At 44.9% G+C, this 17733-nt stretch overlaps 1 protein-coding gene across 7 annotated transcripts in view; it reads left to right on the top strand.

Moving 5' to 3' along the window:
• scara5 (scavenger receptor class A, member 5 (putative)) overlaps positions 1-17733 on the top strand; it is a 118051-nt gene that overhangs the window by 16327 nt on the left and 83991 nt on the right. For 5 of the 7 annotated variants that reach the window (XM_060913909.1, XM_060913907.1, XM_060913905.1 and 2 more), the window contains one exon: positions 16402-16533. The exons of 1 other annotated variant lie outside the window; for it this stretch is intronic. In XM_060913909.1, the coding sequence (XP_060769892.1) occupies positions 16402-16533 (132 nt within the window). Of the gene's footprint in view, positions 1-16376; positions 16534-17733 lie in introns of all 7 variants that reach the window. One more of the 7 variants, XM_060913908.1, reaches the window with a different exon arrangement.

Raw genomic sequence — 17733 nt, 5'->3', positions numbered from 1 at the left:
TCTCTCACACATGCACACACATGTCTTCGGGTCGGGAAAGAGCCCCCTTTCTCTGCTCTCTCTCTCTCTCTCTCTCTCTCTCCTTTTATAGGGCGCGGTCACTGGGGAAGACACACAAACACAGGTTAACTCACATCAGGTGCAGTGATTCTGCTACTTACCTTCCCTGACTCCACCTTCCATTCACAGACCACGCCCCCGCTCCCACAATGCATTATCCAGAACTTTCAGTCCTTCTCAACAAGACTCTAGCTATCATCTCATCGTATTGTTTCGTGCAATCCATCACCTGGGAACTGGACAAAGAAATAAGCAAGTCTCAGCCACGTACCCACCCCATTCATCTCCCACCTGGTCTTCCCTATGTGCCCAAGCACCTACGAAGTCAACTCATCACCTGGGCTCACTCATCTCCAGCCACTGGACATCCCAACAGCCAACGTACTCACCAAATGCTAAGAAACAGGTACTGGTGGGAGAACATGTTGTCCGAAATCAATCAGTTCGTCGCCTCATGCTCCGAATGTGCCCAAGCAAAGGTCCCAAGACAGACACACACACACACGCCGGCAAGTTATGCCCTCTACCAGTTCTGCAAAGACCCTGGTCACATCTGGCGATTGACTTTATCACAAATCTCCCACCCTCTCAAGGGAGTACCACCATAATGGTAACTATCAATTGATTTGACTCTCAAAAGCTTTGAAACTCATCCCTTTACCCAGCATCCCCACAGCTTCTCAGACCACTGAGTTATTTCAACAGGTCTTCCGATACTACGGCATCCCTAAAGATATAGTCAGTGACCCGGGTCCCCAATTCATCTCGCAATTCTGGGCAAGTTTCATGGAAAGGTTGGGAGTATCAGTAAGTCTCATGTCCAGCTACAACCCAAGTGGAGAGAGCAAACCAGGAGATCAGCTGCTTCCTGAGAATATATTGCATGCACAACCACGGGGACTGGGCGCGCTTCCTACCTTGGGCTGAGTATGCACAAAACTCGCTCAAACACTCAGCCCCCCAGCTAACACTGTTTCAGTGCATACTCGGCTACCAGACGCTCTTGTTTCCCTGGGATGACGCACCCAGCCAAGTACAGGCCGTCGACAACTGGTTTTGATGAAGTCAAACCATCTGGGAGGAGGTCCACCAGTGTCTGGAAGCAGTTAGCGCCAAGTACAAGGAGTATGCAGATAAACATAGAGGTGAGACTCCTGACTTCCTCCTCGGCGACAGGGTGTGGGTAGCCACAAAGAACTTGAGAGAAGCGAACACCTGCAAGAAGCTCCAGCCACGCTACATCGGGTCCTACAAGGTCTTGCGGCGAATCAATGACGTCATACTGTCTTGAACTCCCACCTCACTGTCGAATATTCCCTACAGTCCACGTTTCATACCTCAAACCTGCTATTCCGGGGCCCCTTGCCCACAACTCTCCAGACCAGGAATACTCTGCTGTTGAGGGAGACCCAATCTACCAGGTAAACAAGATCCTCTACTCCAGACGACAAGGAGGCCAAATCAAGTACTTGGTAAATTGGAAAAGATATGGACCTGAGGAAAAAAGTTGGGTTAAGTCCAAGGACATTCTCGAACCAACTCTTGAAGCAAGAGTTTCACTCCCAGTATCCTAACAAGTCAGCACCCAGAGGTAGAGGTTGTCCTAGAAAGAGTGTAGCTCCTGGCGGGGGGGGGGGGGGGGGGGGGGGGGTCTGTCAGTAATCCCAGTGTAAAGGAGCAGACTACAAACACTCAGGACTACATCTCCCATGACACATGGCACCCTCTGTCCCCAGCCTACTGAACTACAGCTGTCACACGTTTCCTTAATCACCACTTCCACTATTTAAGCCGCTCATTCACACCACTCCAGTGCGAAGTATCGTCCTGCCATTTCAGTACATGTCAAGCGGTGTATCTTTTCTGACGGTCTCTAGCATTTCCTGACCTTTTTGCTATTTCCTCTCCGTTTTTGCTCTTTGTCTTTTCCATGTCACGTTGTTTGCTGATCACCTGGCCCTTGCTAGTTTACCGACAGTTGCACATTTTGGCTTTGTCGAAGGCTGCTGATCTGCTTCCTCTGCATATACATCAGTAAGTGCCTGCACTCTCTCATACATTTATGTCCCAGGGAAACGGGACATGGTTAAAGTTCTTGTAGAGTGAGAAATAATATCTATATTTACCAGTAACATTAAAATATTCCTTTGGGGTTGGGTGAGAAATTTTGGCACACATTTATGAGAGAAAAATATGGGGGGGGGGTTCTTCTTCTTTCTTTTTTTTTTCTTTTGGTTAGAATATTTTTATCTACCAAAGCATCACCCAGTTTCAAACCGAGACATTTTAAGTACTTGTGCAAGTCTCATTGTTTTATATAATCTGTCACTTCTTCACAAACACTGCCATGTGATGTCACAACTCGGATAAACTCCTCCTCCTACACATCTGTAATATGTAAACATCTGTCACACTTTTGTTTCACTTATTGATCTACACTTGGTCTGAAAAGTCTCATTAGCAGGTATTTTGCAACTCTGGTTCTAATGTCAAGTGTGTTAAAGTGTGCCTTATTGTAATGCTTTAAAATGAATATCATTAGTAATGACCCAAATTAATTAATAAAGCAGAGGGAAAAATAATATTAACTTGTTTTATTATCAAGCACAAAACTAATCAATAAATTGCGGTATCTGAATCCTGCCCCTCCTAGAACTGCCACCTTATTGTGGTGGAGGGGTTTGTGTGCTTGAATGATCCTAGGAGCTATGTTGTCGGGGGCATTATGCCCCTGTCAGGGTTTCCCAAGGCAGACAGGTCCTAGGTGACAGGCCAGACTAAGAGCAGTTCACCAAAACCCCTATGGAGAAAAATCTGAGGACCGTGACGTCGCCCGGGATGACGCAGCCGGGGCCCCACCCTGGAGCCAGGCCCGGGGTTGGGGCTCGTATGCGAGCGCTTGGTGGCCAGGCCTTTGCCCATGGGGCCCGGCCGGGCTCAGCCCGAAGAGGTGACGTGGGCCCGACCTCCTGTGGGTTCAACACCCACAGAGGTAGCAGTAGGGGACTGGTGCAATGTGGATTGGGTGGCAGTCGAAGGCAGGGGCCTCGACGACCTGATCCCCGGACACAGCGGCTGGCTGTTGGGACATGGAATGTCACTTCGCTGGGGGGGAAAGAGCCTGAGCTTGTGCGGGAGGTTGAGAGGTACCGGCTAGAGATAGTCGGGCTCACCTCCACGCACAGCTTGAGCTCTGGAACCCAGCTCCTCGAGAGGGGCTGGACTCTCCACTTCTCTGGAGTCGCCCGTGGTGAGCAGCGGCGGGCTGGTGTGGGCTTGCTTATAGCTCCCCAGCTCAGCCGTCATGTGTTGGAGTTTACCCCAGTGAACGAGAGGGTCGCCTCTCTGTGCCTAATCAATTCTTTGTAAATGTGGGACCAGATTTAGCGGCAAAAATAAAGGAACCCGAAACAACACAATGTGGGGACATAGAAGATATGGGGGACAGAAATCCAAGTACAATTTTTCTAACTGCAACTGATGAGGAAGAAATTATCCAAATTGTAAGAAAATGTAAAAACAAAACTTCTGCAGACTGGAATGATATAGACATGTTAACAGTAAAGACAGTTATTGAGGGAATTGTGAAACCACTCACCCACATCTGCAATTTATCTTTTCAATCAGGTACATTTCCAGACAAAATGAAAATTGCAAAAGTGATACCATTGTTTAAAACCGGAGATAGACACCATTTCACAAACTACAGGCCTGTTTCTTTACTCCCCCAATTCTCCAAAATACTCGAAAAACTTTTTTCAGATAGACTGGACAAATTCATTGAAAAACACAACCTCCTTACAGACAGTCAATATGGATTCAGAACGGACAGATCAACATCGATGGCACTAATGGAACTAATAGAGGAAATCACAAAATGTATAGACAATAAGAAAATAGCAATTGGAGTATTTGTGGACCTAAAAAAAGCATTCGATACTATTGATCATAGTATATTATTAAGTAAACTAGAAAAGTGTGGTGTTAGGGGAGTTGGGTGGAGTTGGCTGTCGAGCTATCTAAGAAACAGGCAACAGTTTGTGCAGATAGGTGACCATAAATCTGATTTCATGAACATTACATGCGGGGTACCACAGGGGTCAATATTAGGTCCGAAATTATTCATAATATACATCAATGACATATGTACAATTTCGCAAGAATTGAAATTTGTTTTGTTTGCAGATGACACCAATATTTTTTGTTCCGGTGAGAATTTGCAGCAGACTTTAGAGATAATCACAACTGAAATAAATAAACTAAAACTATGGTTTGACAAAAATAAATTATCATTAAATCTAAGCAAAACAAAGATTATGTTGTTTGGGAGACATAAAATAGATTGTAATGTAGAATTGATAATAGACAATACTAAGATAGAAATGGTACAGGAAATTAAATTTCTTGGTGTGATTTTGGATCCTAAAGTCTGCTGGAAACCTCATGTAGGATACGTACGAGCAAAACTGGCAAAGTGCTCGGCAATTCTGTGGAAAACAAAATATATTCTTGATTGTAAATCTTTGCATACTCTATATTACTCATTATTTTTGCCATATCTGACTTATTGTGTCGAAGTCTGGGGAAACACCTACAAAACCACTCTGCAGCCGATATGTACAATACAGAAAAGAGCAATAAGGACAATAAACAAAACAGGATACAGAGATCACACAAACCCACTATTCATAAAATCACACATGTTGAAATTTATGGATCTGGTCAAATTCAGAACAGCACAAATAATGTACAAAGCAAGAAATAATCTATTGCCAAAAAATATACAAGGAATGTTCAGTGAGAGAGAGGGGGGATATAATCTAAGGGGAGACCTAAATTTTAAAAAACCAAAGGTTCGAACAAATATGAAAAGCATGTGCGTATCGAGCTGTGGGGTGACTTTATGGAACAGACTGGAGACAGAAATAAAACAAAGTGCAAATATAAATCTGTTTAAAAAAAGGTACAAAAAAATATTTTTAAACAAGTATATTGCAGAGGAAATATGTTAATGGAGGATGATGAGGGATAAATAGAATAGAGTTGATTGTTATATTAGAACTAGCTTAGTATATGGTATATATTTATTTATGGGGATAGATATCTTCATATTTACAGGGATAAGTATGTAGTAGATATTTTTTTTTTTGTAATTATATATTTATATAGATAGTTATGTGTATATGTATATATATATGTATATGGATATGGTATGTAGTATATATTTATTTTTGTAATTATATATTTATATGGATAATCATGAAGTGTATATGTGGTATATATTTTTATAAGTGTATTAATGTAGTTTGGATTTCGGGGTAGTTAAAAAGGGGTGGGAAATTAAAAAAAGTATTGTACTTCTTCCCACTCCTTTTTCGAACAATGTGCGGTGTATTGTAATGTATTAGCTCTTTATATTATTAGGGCCCGAGCCCTATGGGCGAAGGCCCTATTGTTCTTGTAAGAGTTCACTATTATTAGGGCCCGAGCCCTATAGGGCGAAGGCCCTATTGTTCTTGTAAGAGTTCACTATTATTAGGGCCCGAGCCCTATGGGCGAAGGCCCTATTGTTCTTGTAAGAGTTCACTATTATTATTCTTCCGTCTTCTTCTTCTTCTTCTTCTTCTTCCGTCTTCTTCTTCTTCTTTATTTTTCTCCGCTGTTGGGCCATTTTCGGGGCGCTTGCCATGGGCGAAAACGCACGAAATTTGGCACCAGTTCCGAGAATTGCCACCGCTACTCAGAACCAGAAGCCCAAACTTGGCCGGGGCTCAGGGCCTCCATAGCGCCCCCTAAGTCGTTGTGATTTTGGCCTCCCGCATTAAGGTGCCTGGTTGCCATATAGTTTGTAGTAGTGGCATGCAATTTGGTACGCATATGTATCTCACTAAGCCGGGCAAAAATGTGATGCCAATGCATTAGCCACGCCCAACAGGAAGTGAGGTAATTTCACTTTTGTGCGAAATGCATGGCCACGAAGACGGCACAACTCCTCCTAGACCGTTCATAGGAATGTCACCAAAATTGCTACACATCATCTACAGACATGGCTGACAAAAGTTACTAAATACGTTTCACGTAGGATTAACCGTTCAGAAGTTATACGTCAATCAATTTTCGATGCAAAATTTTACATGCTTAAAAATTCATAACAAATCTTCTGATTGCTCAAAACTGCTCATACTTCACACGCAAATCACTCATTGGGCTTCTGACATGTTACCCAATTTCTGTGATATTTCGCCACTGGGGGCGCTATTTTTGGGCAAAAATTCCAATCTTTCCTCAATTTTGGTCAAACTTCACGGCCACCCTCTTACTACCTCCCATGTCATGTATACCACGTTTTGGAAATTTTCGTCCATGGGGGGCGCTGTTTTTGGCCGACGCAATTGCTCCAAAACGGGTTTTTGGTAAATAATTCCATAATGCTTTTCCTTCACACCACATCCTTGTGATAGTACGTTGCTGTTGTAGACACTTATTTTTCCAACTCATAATCGCTCATGTACAGCATAGCGCCACCTACTGACATGGGAAAAACCAAAAAATTTATTCTTAAAAAATCTATATCTCATCTTCTATTTACTCAATTGTCATCAAACTTCATACGCAAACTCTTCATAGCTCACCTGACGTCTACTCCAAATTTTGTGCACTTTCGCCCCTGGGGGTGCTGGTTATGGCAAAAATGATATTGCAGCTTCTGATTTGTCAAACTTGCCAAGCAAACTCTTTACAAGACCCTTGTTGGGGCGCTTGCCATGGTCGACAACGCACGAAATTTGGCTCCTTTTTCTTAGACTGCCGCCGTTACTGAGAACCAGAAGCCCAGATCCAGGCGGGCCTCAGGGCCTCTATAGCGCCCCCTAACTCATTGTGATTTTGGCCTCCCGCATTAAGGTGCCTGGTTGCCATGTAGTTTGTAGTAGTTTCATGCCATTTGGTACGCATATGTATCTCACTAAGCCGGACAAAAATGTAATGCCAATGCATTAGCCACGCCCAACAGGAAGTGAGGTAATTTCACTTTTGTGCGAAATGCATGGCCACGAAGACGGCGCAACTCCTCCTAGACCGTTCATAGGAATGTCACCAAAATTGATACACATCATCTACAGACATGGCTGACAAAAGTTACTAAATAGGTTTCACGTAGCATAAACCGTTCAGAAGTTCTACGTCAATCAATTTTCAATGCAACATTTTACATGCTTAAAAATTCATAACAAATCTTCTACTTGCTCAAAACTGCTCATACTTCACACGCAGATCACTCATTGGGCTTCTGACATGTTACCCACTTTCTGTGATATTTCGCCACTGGGGGCAAATGTAATGCCAATGCATTAGCCACGCCCAACAGGAACTGAGGTAATTTCACTTTTGTGCGAAATGCATTGGCCATGAAGACGGCGCAACTCCTCCTAGACCGTTCTTAGGAATGTCACCAAAATTGATACACATCATCTACAGACATGGCTGACAAAAGTTACTAAATACGTTTCACGTAGGATAAACCGTTCAGAAGTTATATGTCAATCAATTTTCGATGCAAAATTTTACATGCTTAAAAATTCATAACAAATCTTCTGATTGCTCAAAACTGCTCATACTTCACACGCAAATCACTCATTGGACTTCTGACATGTTACCCAATTTCTGTGATATTTCGCCACTGGGGGCGCTATTTTTGGGCAAAAATTCCAATCTTTCCTCAATTTTGGTCAAACTTCACGGCCACCCTCTTACTACCTCCCATGTCATGTATACCACATTTTGGAAATTTTCGTCTATGGGGGGCGCTGTTTTTGGCCGACGCAATTGCTCCAAAACGGGTTTTTGGTAAATAATTCCATAATGCTTTTCCTTCACACCACTACCTTGTTATAGTACGTTGCTCTTGTAGACACTTATTTTTCCAACTCATAATCGCTCACGTACAGCATAGCGCCACCTACTGACATGGGAAAAACCAAAAAATTTATTCTTCAAAAATCTATATCTCATCTTCTATTTACTCAATTGTCATCAAACTTCATACGCATACTCTTCATAGCTCACCTGACATCTACGCCAAATTTTGTGCACTTTCGCCACTGGGGGCGCTATTTTTGGGCAAAAAATCCAATCTTTCCTCAAATTTGGTCACACTTCACGGCCACCCTCTTACTACCTCCCATGTCATGTATACCACATTTTGGGAATTTTCGTCCATGGGGGGCGCTGTTTTTGGCCGACGCAATTGCTCCAAAACGGGTTTTTGGTAAATTATTCCATAATGCTTTTCCTTCACACCACTACCTTGTGATAGTACGTTGCTGTTGTAGACACTCATTTTTCCAACTTATAATCGCTCATGTACAGCATAGCGCCACCGTACAGTGCGAGACCCAATTGTTACCATGTGTCCAATTCTGTGCTTTGTCACCATTGTGGGAGTAATGTCTCTTGCCGAAGAAGCTGTGGAAGTTATTTCGCGGGGACACATGCCCCCGCCCCCCTTGGCCGCTGGTGCGAGGGCCCGTCGAGGCCGCTTGCGGCTTTAATTATTCTTCCGTCTTCTTCTTCTTCTTCTTCTTCTTTATTTTTCTCCGCTGTTGGGCCATTTTCGGGGCGCTTGCCATGGGCGAAAACGCACAAAATTTGGCACCAGTTCCGAGAATTGCCACCGCTACTCAGAACCAAAAGCCCAAACATGGCCGGGGCTCAGGGCCTCTATAGCGCCCCCTAAGTCGTTGTGATTTTGGTCTCCCGCATTAAGGTGCCTGGTTGCCATATAGTTTGTAGTAGTGGCATGCCATTTGGTACGCATATGTATCTCACTAAGCCGGACAAAAATGTAATGCCAATGCATTAGCCATGCCCAACAGGAAGTGAGGTAATTTCACTTTTGTGTGAAATGCATGGCCACGAAGAGGGCGCAACTCCTCCTAGACCGTTCATAGGAATGTCACCAAAATTGATACACATCATCTACAGACATGGCTGACAAAAGTTACTAAATACGTTTCACGTAGGATCAACCGTTCAGAAGTTGTACGTCAATCAATTTTCACTTCAAAATTTTACATGCTTAAAAATTCATAACAAATCTTCTAATTGCTCAAAACTGCTCATACTTCACACGCAAATCACTCATTGGGGTTCTGACATGTTACCCAATTTCTGTGATGTTTCGCCACTGGGGGCGCTATTTTTGGGCAAAAAATCCAATCTTTCCTCAAATTTGGTCAAACTTCACGGCCACCCTCTTACTTCCTCCCATGTCATGTATACCACATTTTGGGAATTTTCGTCCATGGGGGGCGCTGTTTTTGGCCGACGCAATTTCTCCAAAACGGGTTTTTGGTCAATAATTCCATAATGCTTTTCCTTCACACCACTACCTTGTGATTGTACGTTGCTGTTGTAGACACTTATTTTTCCAACTCATAATCGCTCATGTACAGCATAGCGCCACCTACTGACATGGGAAAAACCAAAAAATTTATTCTTCAAAAATCTATATCTCATCTTCTATTTACTCAATTGTCATCAAACTTCATACGCAAACTCTTCATAGCTCACCTGACATGTACGCCAAATTTTGTGCACTTTCGCCCCTGGGGGTGCTGGTTATGGCAGAAATGATATTGCAGCTTCTGATTTGTCAAACTTGGCAAGCAAACTCTTTACAAGACCCTTATTGGGGCGCTTGCCATGGTCGACAACGCACGAAATTTGGCTCCTTTTTCTTAGACTGCCACCGCTACTGAGACCCAGAAGCCCTGATCCAGGCGGGCCTCAGGGCCTCTATAGCGCCCCCTAACTCGTTGTGATTCTGGCCTCCCGCATTAAGGTGCCTGGTTGCCATGTAGTTTGTAGTAGTGGCATGCCATTTGGTACGCATATGTATCTCACTACGCCGGACAAAAATGTAATGCCAATGCATTAGCCACGCCCAACAGGAAGTGAGGTAATTTCACTTTTGTGCGAAATGCATGGCCACGAAGACGGCGCAACTCCTCCTAGACCGTTCATAGGAATGTCACCAAAATTGATACACATCATCTACAGACATGGCTGACAAAAGTTACTAAATACGTTTCACGTAGCATTCACCGTTCAGAGGTTATACGTCAATCAATTTTCAATGCAAAATTTTACATGCTTAATAATTCATAACAAATCTTCTAATTGCTCAAAACTGCTCATACTTCACAGGCAAATCACACATTGGGCTTCTGACATGTTACCCAATTTCTGTGATATTTCGCCACTGGGGGCGCTATTTTTGAGCAAAAAATCCAATCTTTCCTCAAATTTGGTCAAACTTCACGGCCACCCTCTTACTACCGCCCATGTCATGTATACCACATTTTGGGAATTTTCGTCCCTGGGGGGCGCTGTTTTTGGCCGACGCAATTGCTCCAAAACGGGTTTTTGGTAAATAATTCCATAATGCTTTTCCTTCACACCACTACCTTGTGATAGTGCGTTGCTGTTGTAGACACTTATTTTTCCAACTCATAATCGCTCATGTACAGCATAGCGCCACCTACTGACATGGGAACAACCAAAAAATTTATTCTTCAAAAATCTATATCTCATCTTCTATTTACTCAATTGTCATCAAACTTCATAGGCAAACTCTTCATAGCTCTCCTGACATATACGCCAAATTTTGTGCACTTTCGCCCCTCGGGGTGCTGGTTATGGCAAAAATGATATTGCAGCTTCTGATTTGTCGAACTTGGCAAGCAAACTCTTTACAAGACCCTTATTGGGGCGCTTGCCATGGTCGACAACGCACGAAATTTGGCTCCTTTTTCTTAGACTGCCACCGCTACTGAGCACCAGAAGCCCAGATCCAGGCGGGCCTCAGGGCCTCTATAGCGCCCCCCGAGCACCGTACAGTGCGAGACCCTATTGTTACCATGTCTCCAATTCTGTACTTTGTCGCCATTGTGGGAGTAATGTATCTTGCCGAAGAAGCTGTGGAAGTTTTTTCGCGGGGACGCATGCCCCCGCCCCCCTTGGCCGCTGGCGCGAGGGCCCGTCGAGGCCGCTTGCGGCTTTAATTATTCTTCCGTCTTCTTCTTCTTCTTCCGTCTTCTTCTTCTTCTTTATTTTTCTCCGCTGTTGGGCCATTTTCGGGGCACTTGCCATGGGCGAAAACGCACGAAATTTGGCACCAGTTCCGAGAATTGCCACCGCTACTCAGACCCAGAAGCCCAAACTTGGCCGGGGCTCAGGGCCTCTATAGCGCCCCCTAACTCGTTGTGATTTTGGCCTCCTGCATTAAGGTGCCTGGTTGCCATGTAGTTTGTAGTAGTGGCATGCCATTTGGTTCGCATATGTATCTCACTATGCCGGACAAAAATGTAATGCCAATGCATTAGCCACGCCCAACAGGAAGTGAGGTAATTTCACTTTTGTGCGAAATGCATGGCCACGAAGATGGCGCAACTCCTTCTAGACCGTTCATAGGAATGTCACCAAAATTGATACACATCATCTACAGACATGGCTGACAAAAGTTACTAAATAGGTTTCACGTAGCATACACCGTTCAGAAGTTATATGTCAATCAATTTTCAATGCAACATTTTACATGCTTAAAAATTCATAACAAATCTTCTACTTGCTCAAAACTGCTCATACTTCACACGCAGATCACTTATTGGGCTTCTGACATGTTACCCACTGTCTGTGATATTTCGCCACTGGGGGCGCTATTTTTGGGCAAAAATGCCAATCTTTCCTCAAATTTGGTCAAACTTCACGCCCACCCTCTTACTACCTCCCATGTTATGTATACCACGTTTTGGGAATTTTCGTCCATGGGGGGCGCTGTTTTTGGCCGACGCAATTGCTCCAAAACGGGTTTTTGGTAAATAATTCCATAATGCTTTTCCTTCACACCACTACCTTGTGATAGTGCGTTGCTGTTGTAGACACTTATTTTTCCAACTCATAATCGCTCATGTACAGCGTAGCGCCACCTACTGACATGGGAAAAACCAAAAATTTTATTCTTCAAAAATCTATATCTCATCTTCTATTTACTCAATTGTCATCAAACTTCATACGCAAACTCTTCATAGCTCACCTGACATGTACACCAAATTTTGTGCACTTTCGCCCCTGGGGGTGCTGGTTATGGCAGAAATGATATTGCAGCTTCTGATTTGTCAAACTTGGCAAGCAAACTCTTTACAAGACCCTTATTGGGGCACTATTATTATTAGGGCCCGAGCACCGTTCAGTGCGAGATCCTGTCGTTGCCATGTGTCCAATTCTGTGCTTTGTCGCCATTGCGGGAGTAATGTCTCTTGCCGAAGAAGCTGTGGAAGGTATTTCGCGGGGACGCATGCCCCCGCCCCCCTTGGCCGCTGGCGCGAGGGCCCGTCGAGGCCGCTTGCGGCTTTAATTTTATTTATTCTTTTTTTGTCACTTTTTTTCATTTTCTTTCTTTTGTATGTATAAATAGTTACATACATTTTTATACATGTTCGAAATAAATAAATTCATTCATTCATTCATTCATTCATTCATTCATGCCTTCGGATTGGGGAGAGGGCTCTTGCTGTTGTTTGTGCCTACGGCCCAAATAGCAGTATAGAGTATCCGGCCTTCTTGGAGTCCCTGGGAGAGGTACTGAGGAGTGCTCAGACTGGGGACTCCATTGTGTTACTGGGGGACTTCAATGCTCATGTGGGCAACGACAGTGACACCTGGAGGGGCGTGGTTGGGAGGAACGGCCTCCCCGATCTGAACCCGAGTGGTGTTTTGTTATTGGACTTCTGTGCTAGTCACGGTTTGTCCATAACAAACACCATGTTCGAGCATAGGGGTGTCCATAAGTGCACATGGCACCAGGACACCTTAGGTCGGAGGTCGATGATCGACTTTGTAGTCGTTTCATCTGATCTCCGGCCCTATGTCTTGGACACTCGGGTGAAGAGAGGGGCTGAGCTGTCAACTGATCACCACCTGGTGGTGAGTTGGATCCGCTGGCGGAGGAGGAAGCTGGACAGACCTGGCAGGCCCAAACGATATGGTGAGGGTCTGCTGGGAACGTCTGGCCGAGCACTCTGTTAGGGAGGTCTTTAACTCCCACCTCCGGGAGAACTTTTCCCAGCTTCCGAGGGAGGCGGGGGACATTGAGTCTGAGTGGACCATGTTCTCTACCTCCATTGTGGACGCAGCTGTTCGGAGCTGTGGCCGCAAGGTCTCCGGTGCCTGTCATGGCGGCAATCCCCGAACCCGGTGGTGGACACCAGAAGTAAGGGATGCCGTCAAGCTGAAGAAGGAGTCCTATCGGGCCATGTTAACCTCCAGGACTCCCGAGGCAGCTGACGGGTATCGGCAGGCCAGGCATGCTGCAGCTCGGGCAGTTGCGGAGGCAAAAACTCGGAACTGGGAGGAGTTCGGGGAGGCCATGGAGAAGGACTATCGGTCGGCCTCGAAGAAATTCTGGCAAACCGTCCGGCGCCTCAGGAGGGGGAAGCAGTAATCTGCCAACACTGTTTACAGTGCGGGTGGGGAGCTGTTGACCTCGACTGGGGACATTGTCGGGCGGTGGAAGGAATACTTTGAGGATCTCCTCAATCCTACCGTCATGTCTTCCACTGAGGAGACTGAGGCTGATGACTCAGAGGTGGACTCGTCCATTACCCAAGCCGAAGTCACTGAGGTGGTTTGCAAGCTCCTCGGTGGCAAGGCACCGGGGGTGGATGAGATCCGCCCTGAGTATCTCAAGTCTCTGGATGTTGTGGGGCTGTCTTGGTTGACACGCCTCTGCAACATCGCGTGGCGGTCAGGGACAGTGCCTCTGGAGTGGCAGACTGGGATGGTGGTCCCTCTTTTTAAGAAAGGGGACCGGAGAGTGTGCTCCAATTATAGGGGAATCACACTTCTCAGCCTCCCGGGGAAGGTTTACTCCAGGGTACTGGAGAGGAGAATTCGACCGATAGTCGAACCTCGGATCCAGGAGGAACAATGCGGTTTTCGTCCTGGTCACAGAACACTGGACCAGCTCTATACCCTTCATAGGGTGCTCGAGGGTTCATGGGAGTTTGCCCAACCAGTCCACATGTGCTTTGTGGATCTGGAGAAGGCATTCGACCGTGTCCCCCGTAGTATTCTGTGGGGGGTGCTTCGGGAGTATGGGGTTCAGGGCTCTTTGCTAAGGGCTGTCCGGTCCCTGTACGAACGGAGCAGGAGTCTGGTTTGCATTGCCGGCAGTAAGTCAGACCTGTTCCCAGTGCATGTTGGACTCCGGCAGGGCTGCCCTTTGTCACCGGTTCTGTTCATAATTTTTATGGACAGAATTTCTAGGTGCAGCCAGGGGCCAGAAGGAATCCTGTTTGGGAACCACAGGATTTCATCTCTGCTTTTTGCAGATGATGATGTCCTGTTGGCTTCTTCAAACCAGGACCTTCAGCATGCACTGGGGCGGTTTGCAGTCGAGTGTGAAGCGGCTGGGATGAGAATCAGCACCTCCAAGTCCAAGGCCATGGTTCTCGACCGGAAAAGGGTGGCTTGCCCTCTCCACGTTGGTGGAGAAGTTCTGCCTCAAGTGGAGGAGTTTAAGTATCTCGGGATCTTGTTCACGAGTGAGGGAAGGATGGAGCATGAGATCGACAGGCGGATCGGTGCAGCCTCCGCAGTGATGCGGTCGCTTTACCGGTCCGTCGTGGTGAAGGAGGAGCTGAGCCAAAAGGCGAAGCTCTCAATTTACCGGTCGATCTACGTTCCGACTCTCACCTACGGTCATGAGCTTTGGGTAATGACCGAAAGGACAAGATCGCGGATACAAGCGGCCGAAATGAGTTTCCTTCGCAGGGTGGCTGGGCGCTCCCTTAGAGAGAGGGTGAGAAGCACAGTCACTCGGGAGGAGCTCGGAGTAGAGCCGCTGCTGCTCCACATCGAGAGGAATCAGCTGAGGTGGCTCGGGCATCTTTTTCGGATGCCTCCTGGACGCCTCCCTCGGGAGGTGTTCCAGGCATGTCCCCCCGGGAGGAGGCCCCGGGGAAGACCCAGGACACGCTGGAGGGACTATGTCTCTCGGCTGGCCTGGGAACGCCTCGGTGTTCTTCCCGAGGAGCTGGCCGAGGTGTCTGGGGAAAGGGAAGTTTGGGCTTCCCTGCTTAGACTGCTGCCTCCGCGACCCGGTCCCGGATAAAGCAGAAGAAGACGAGACGAGACGAGATCTGAATCCTGGAAAAAGGCAGTCTTGCCTCAAGACTAATCTCGCATGACATCATGCGTGGAGCCCTGGTTATCTGAGTCATTTCGGTTCATCTGACTCCGTGCTCGTTTACTCACTGAAATTGGATATTGTTGTTGGAATCTTACAAAAATAACAATGTGAAAGTGTTGTTGTGTTTGGATGTTCAAATCCATATACGACAGAACATTCAGTTCATGAATTTCCGAGAAATGACACTAATCTAAAGCGACAGTGGGTGAGGTTTGTGTAAATGAAGCAGGCAGATTTCATGTCGCCTACTAATAATAAATCTGATTCATCAAGTGTTCATCACCACCAGAACGACTGCATGGGAATTACTGGAGCAAAAAAGAAACCCATTTATTTAATAAATGACATTTGATCTGACATTTGGATAGCTTGTCAATTTTTTCCCCCCCATATGCCTGCTTCATATTTTCTTTCAGTAATTACACTAAGTGTACATTTTAAAGATTATATTTCTGCATTTATTGAGGTATGTGTAAATATTTTCCAGATATTTTGCACCAGGCAGCTTAGAATAAAAATCCACAAACTGTTTCCAATTGTCTCTGGCTGGTGGTGCGCTATCAGCAGTGAGTGGGACTGTCGTGAACCAGCATCCATTTCTTGTCTCGGGGGGAGGCTCCAAAATATAATTATTTTCTCCAGAATGTCCTTGATAATCATCTGCCCCTTCATTCAACATATAAGAATCCCAATCACTATCAGAATTCTCTCCAAAACGTGATTCCATATCAAGACTGGTCTAAGCACTGCTGCGCACATGAATGAAATTGATACCTGGATTGTTACATGTGTGACGTCACACACCAATTTGGGATCTTTTGGATGAGTCTTGGCAGATTCCATGAAAATCGGCTGATTTTATTGATTTCCCATTAATTTATGGCCTTTTGCATCAGCTATGGTTCAAAAACACATGGTCAATCATCATGAGTGTTGCTTTGTACAAGAAAAAAAGTGTGGTTTAGGGACATTAAATTTGCTTTAAGTCTAGTGTTCCAACTCGCTCATTGTCTTGCCTTGATAGTACTTTATGACCTCATGAAATGCCTTTCCTCTTGTGTCATAGCCCTCGCTTCTGTTCTCTTGTGCAGCAAGTTCTGGAAAGCGTCGAAGGAAAACAGACAGCTGCTGCGGCCACTTGGACTCTCTGTCCACCATCAAATACGCCATTGTTTCCCTCTACATCCTGGTCTTGCTGAGTATCTTCGGCCTCTGCATCGCAGGTAAACATTTCTCTCCAACACGCATGTAGTTCCGAACCATTTAAATGCTAGCAAGATCAGTCTGAGATCCATTAAACCAGAAGGTAAGTCAGGAACAGAATGCCTTGTGTTGCTCTGTTCTGGGAAAAGTATCAACAATACAGCGATAGGACTGTGATGGAGCCGAGTTCTTGTTTTCACTCAAAAATGTAAAGTATTTCTGTTTTGTTTATTATCAAATACTTTTCATCTGTTTATCATTGTGGAATGCCCGTGAAATGTGTTAGTTCCTGTTATCACTTATGATATAGTGCCTGTAAACACTCAACCCCTCACCAGCTTTTCACCGAGTAACATGAATCGATTTTTCGTACTAAACAACAAAGCAAAAAAATGTTTCTCTGTTCTGACATGTCCTTTTAAACATCTGTATTTTATTGTTCTGAGTTTTAAACTCGTTTTGGTTTTTGGCAGGAGATGATAGAAAAGAGTGCATGCTTCCTGGAGTGTTTTTAAAGTAAACAGAAAATCTAAAGCCACTTTTCTCGCAGGATATAATGCACACTTTACCAGTGTATTTATATACCAGTTATTCCATCAAATTGAGTCATACGTGAGCTGATAGCCGATGAGGATTTGATTGGATTGGATTTACTCTATCCACATTCACTTGATATGAGCAATCGCGTGCTCTGATTGGCTACTCTACTACTAGGATATCAGCTCATATACCGGGAGTAGAGAAAACAAAATGGCAGAGCATGTTGCTGAACCAACCAAGGACGAAATAAAGACTCTAATCAAAAACAAAATCCCAAAAAACATACTAAAAAAAGCAACAAAATATGGAATGAAAGTATTTGATGGTAAGAATGTATCTCTTTTTTTCCCCAAGAATTATTATAGCATTTTTCACAAATTGCTCCTGTCGTCTCGCCGGTTTGTTTACATTCTAAGTGGAAATGATTTTGTCAGACGTTTTGTATCAAGTTTTTATTTATCGGATTTGCAAAAAATAAAAATGCTCCATTTCTCGAAATCCAATGAATGCGGATAAAATAAGTTATTTCACTCACCCTCATCGTACATGGCTTATAGCGCTATCAGCTCACGAACGACTCAATTTTGTGGAATAACTTAAATAGAGCACCAGGTAAAAGTTTGGACACACCTTCTAAAAGATGCTTCATGCCTTAAAGTAATGATGGATGTCGTTTCTCT

This window comes from Neoarius graeffei, chromosome 2 (assembly GCF_027579695.1).
Source record: "Neoarius graeffei isolate fNeoGra1 chromosome 2, fNeoGra1.pri, whole genome shotgun sequence".
Taxonomy (NCBI): domain Eukaryota; kingdom Metazoa; phylum Chordata; class Actinopteri; order Siluriformes; family Ariidae; genus Neoarius; species Neoarius graeffei.
Note: the sequence above shows the minus strand (reverse complement) of the source record. Positions and strands in the feature narration are given on the sequence as shown.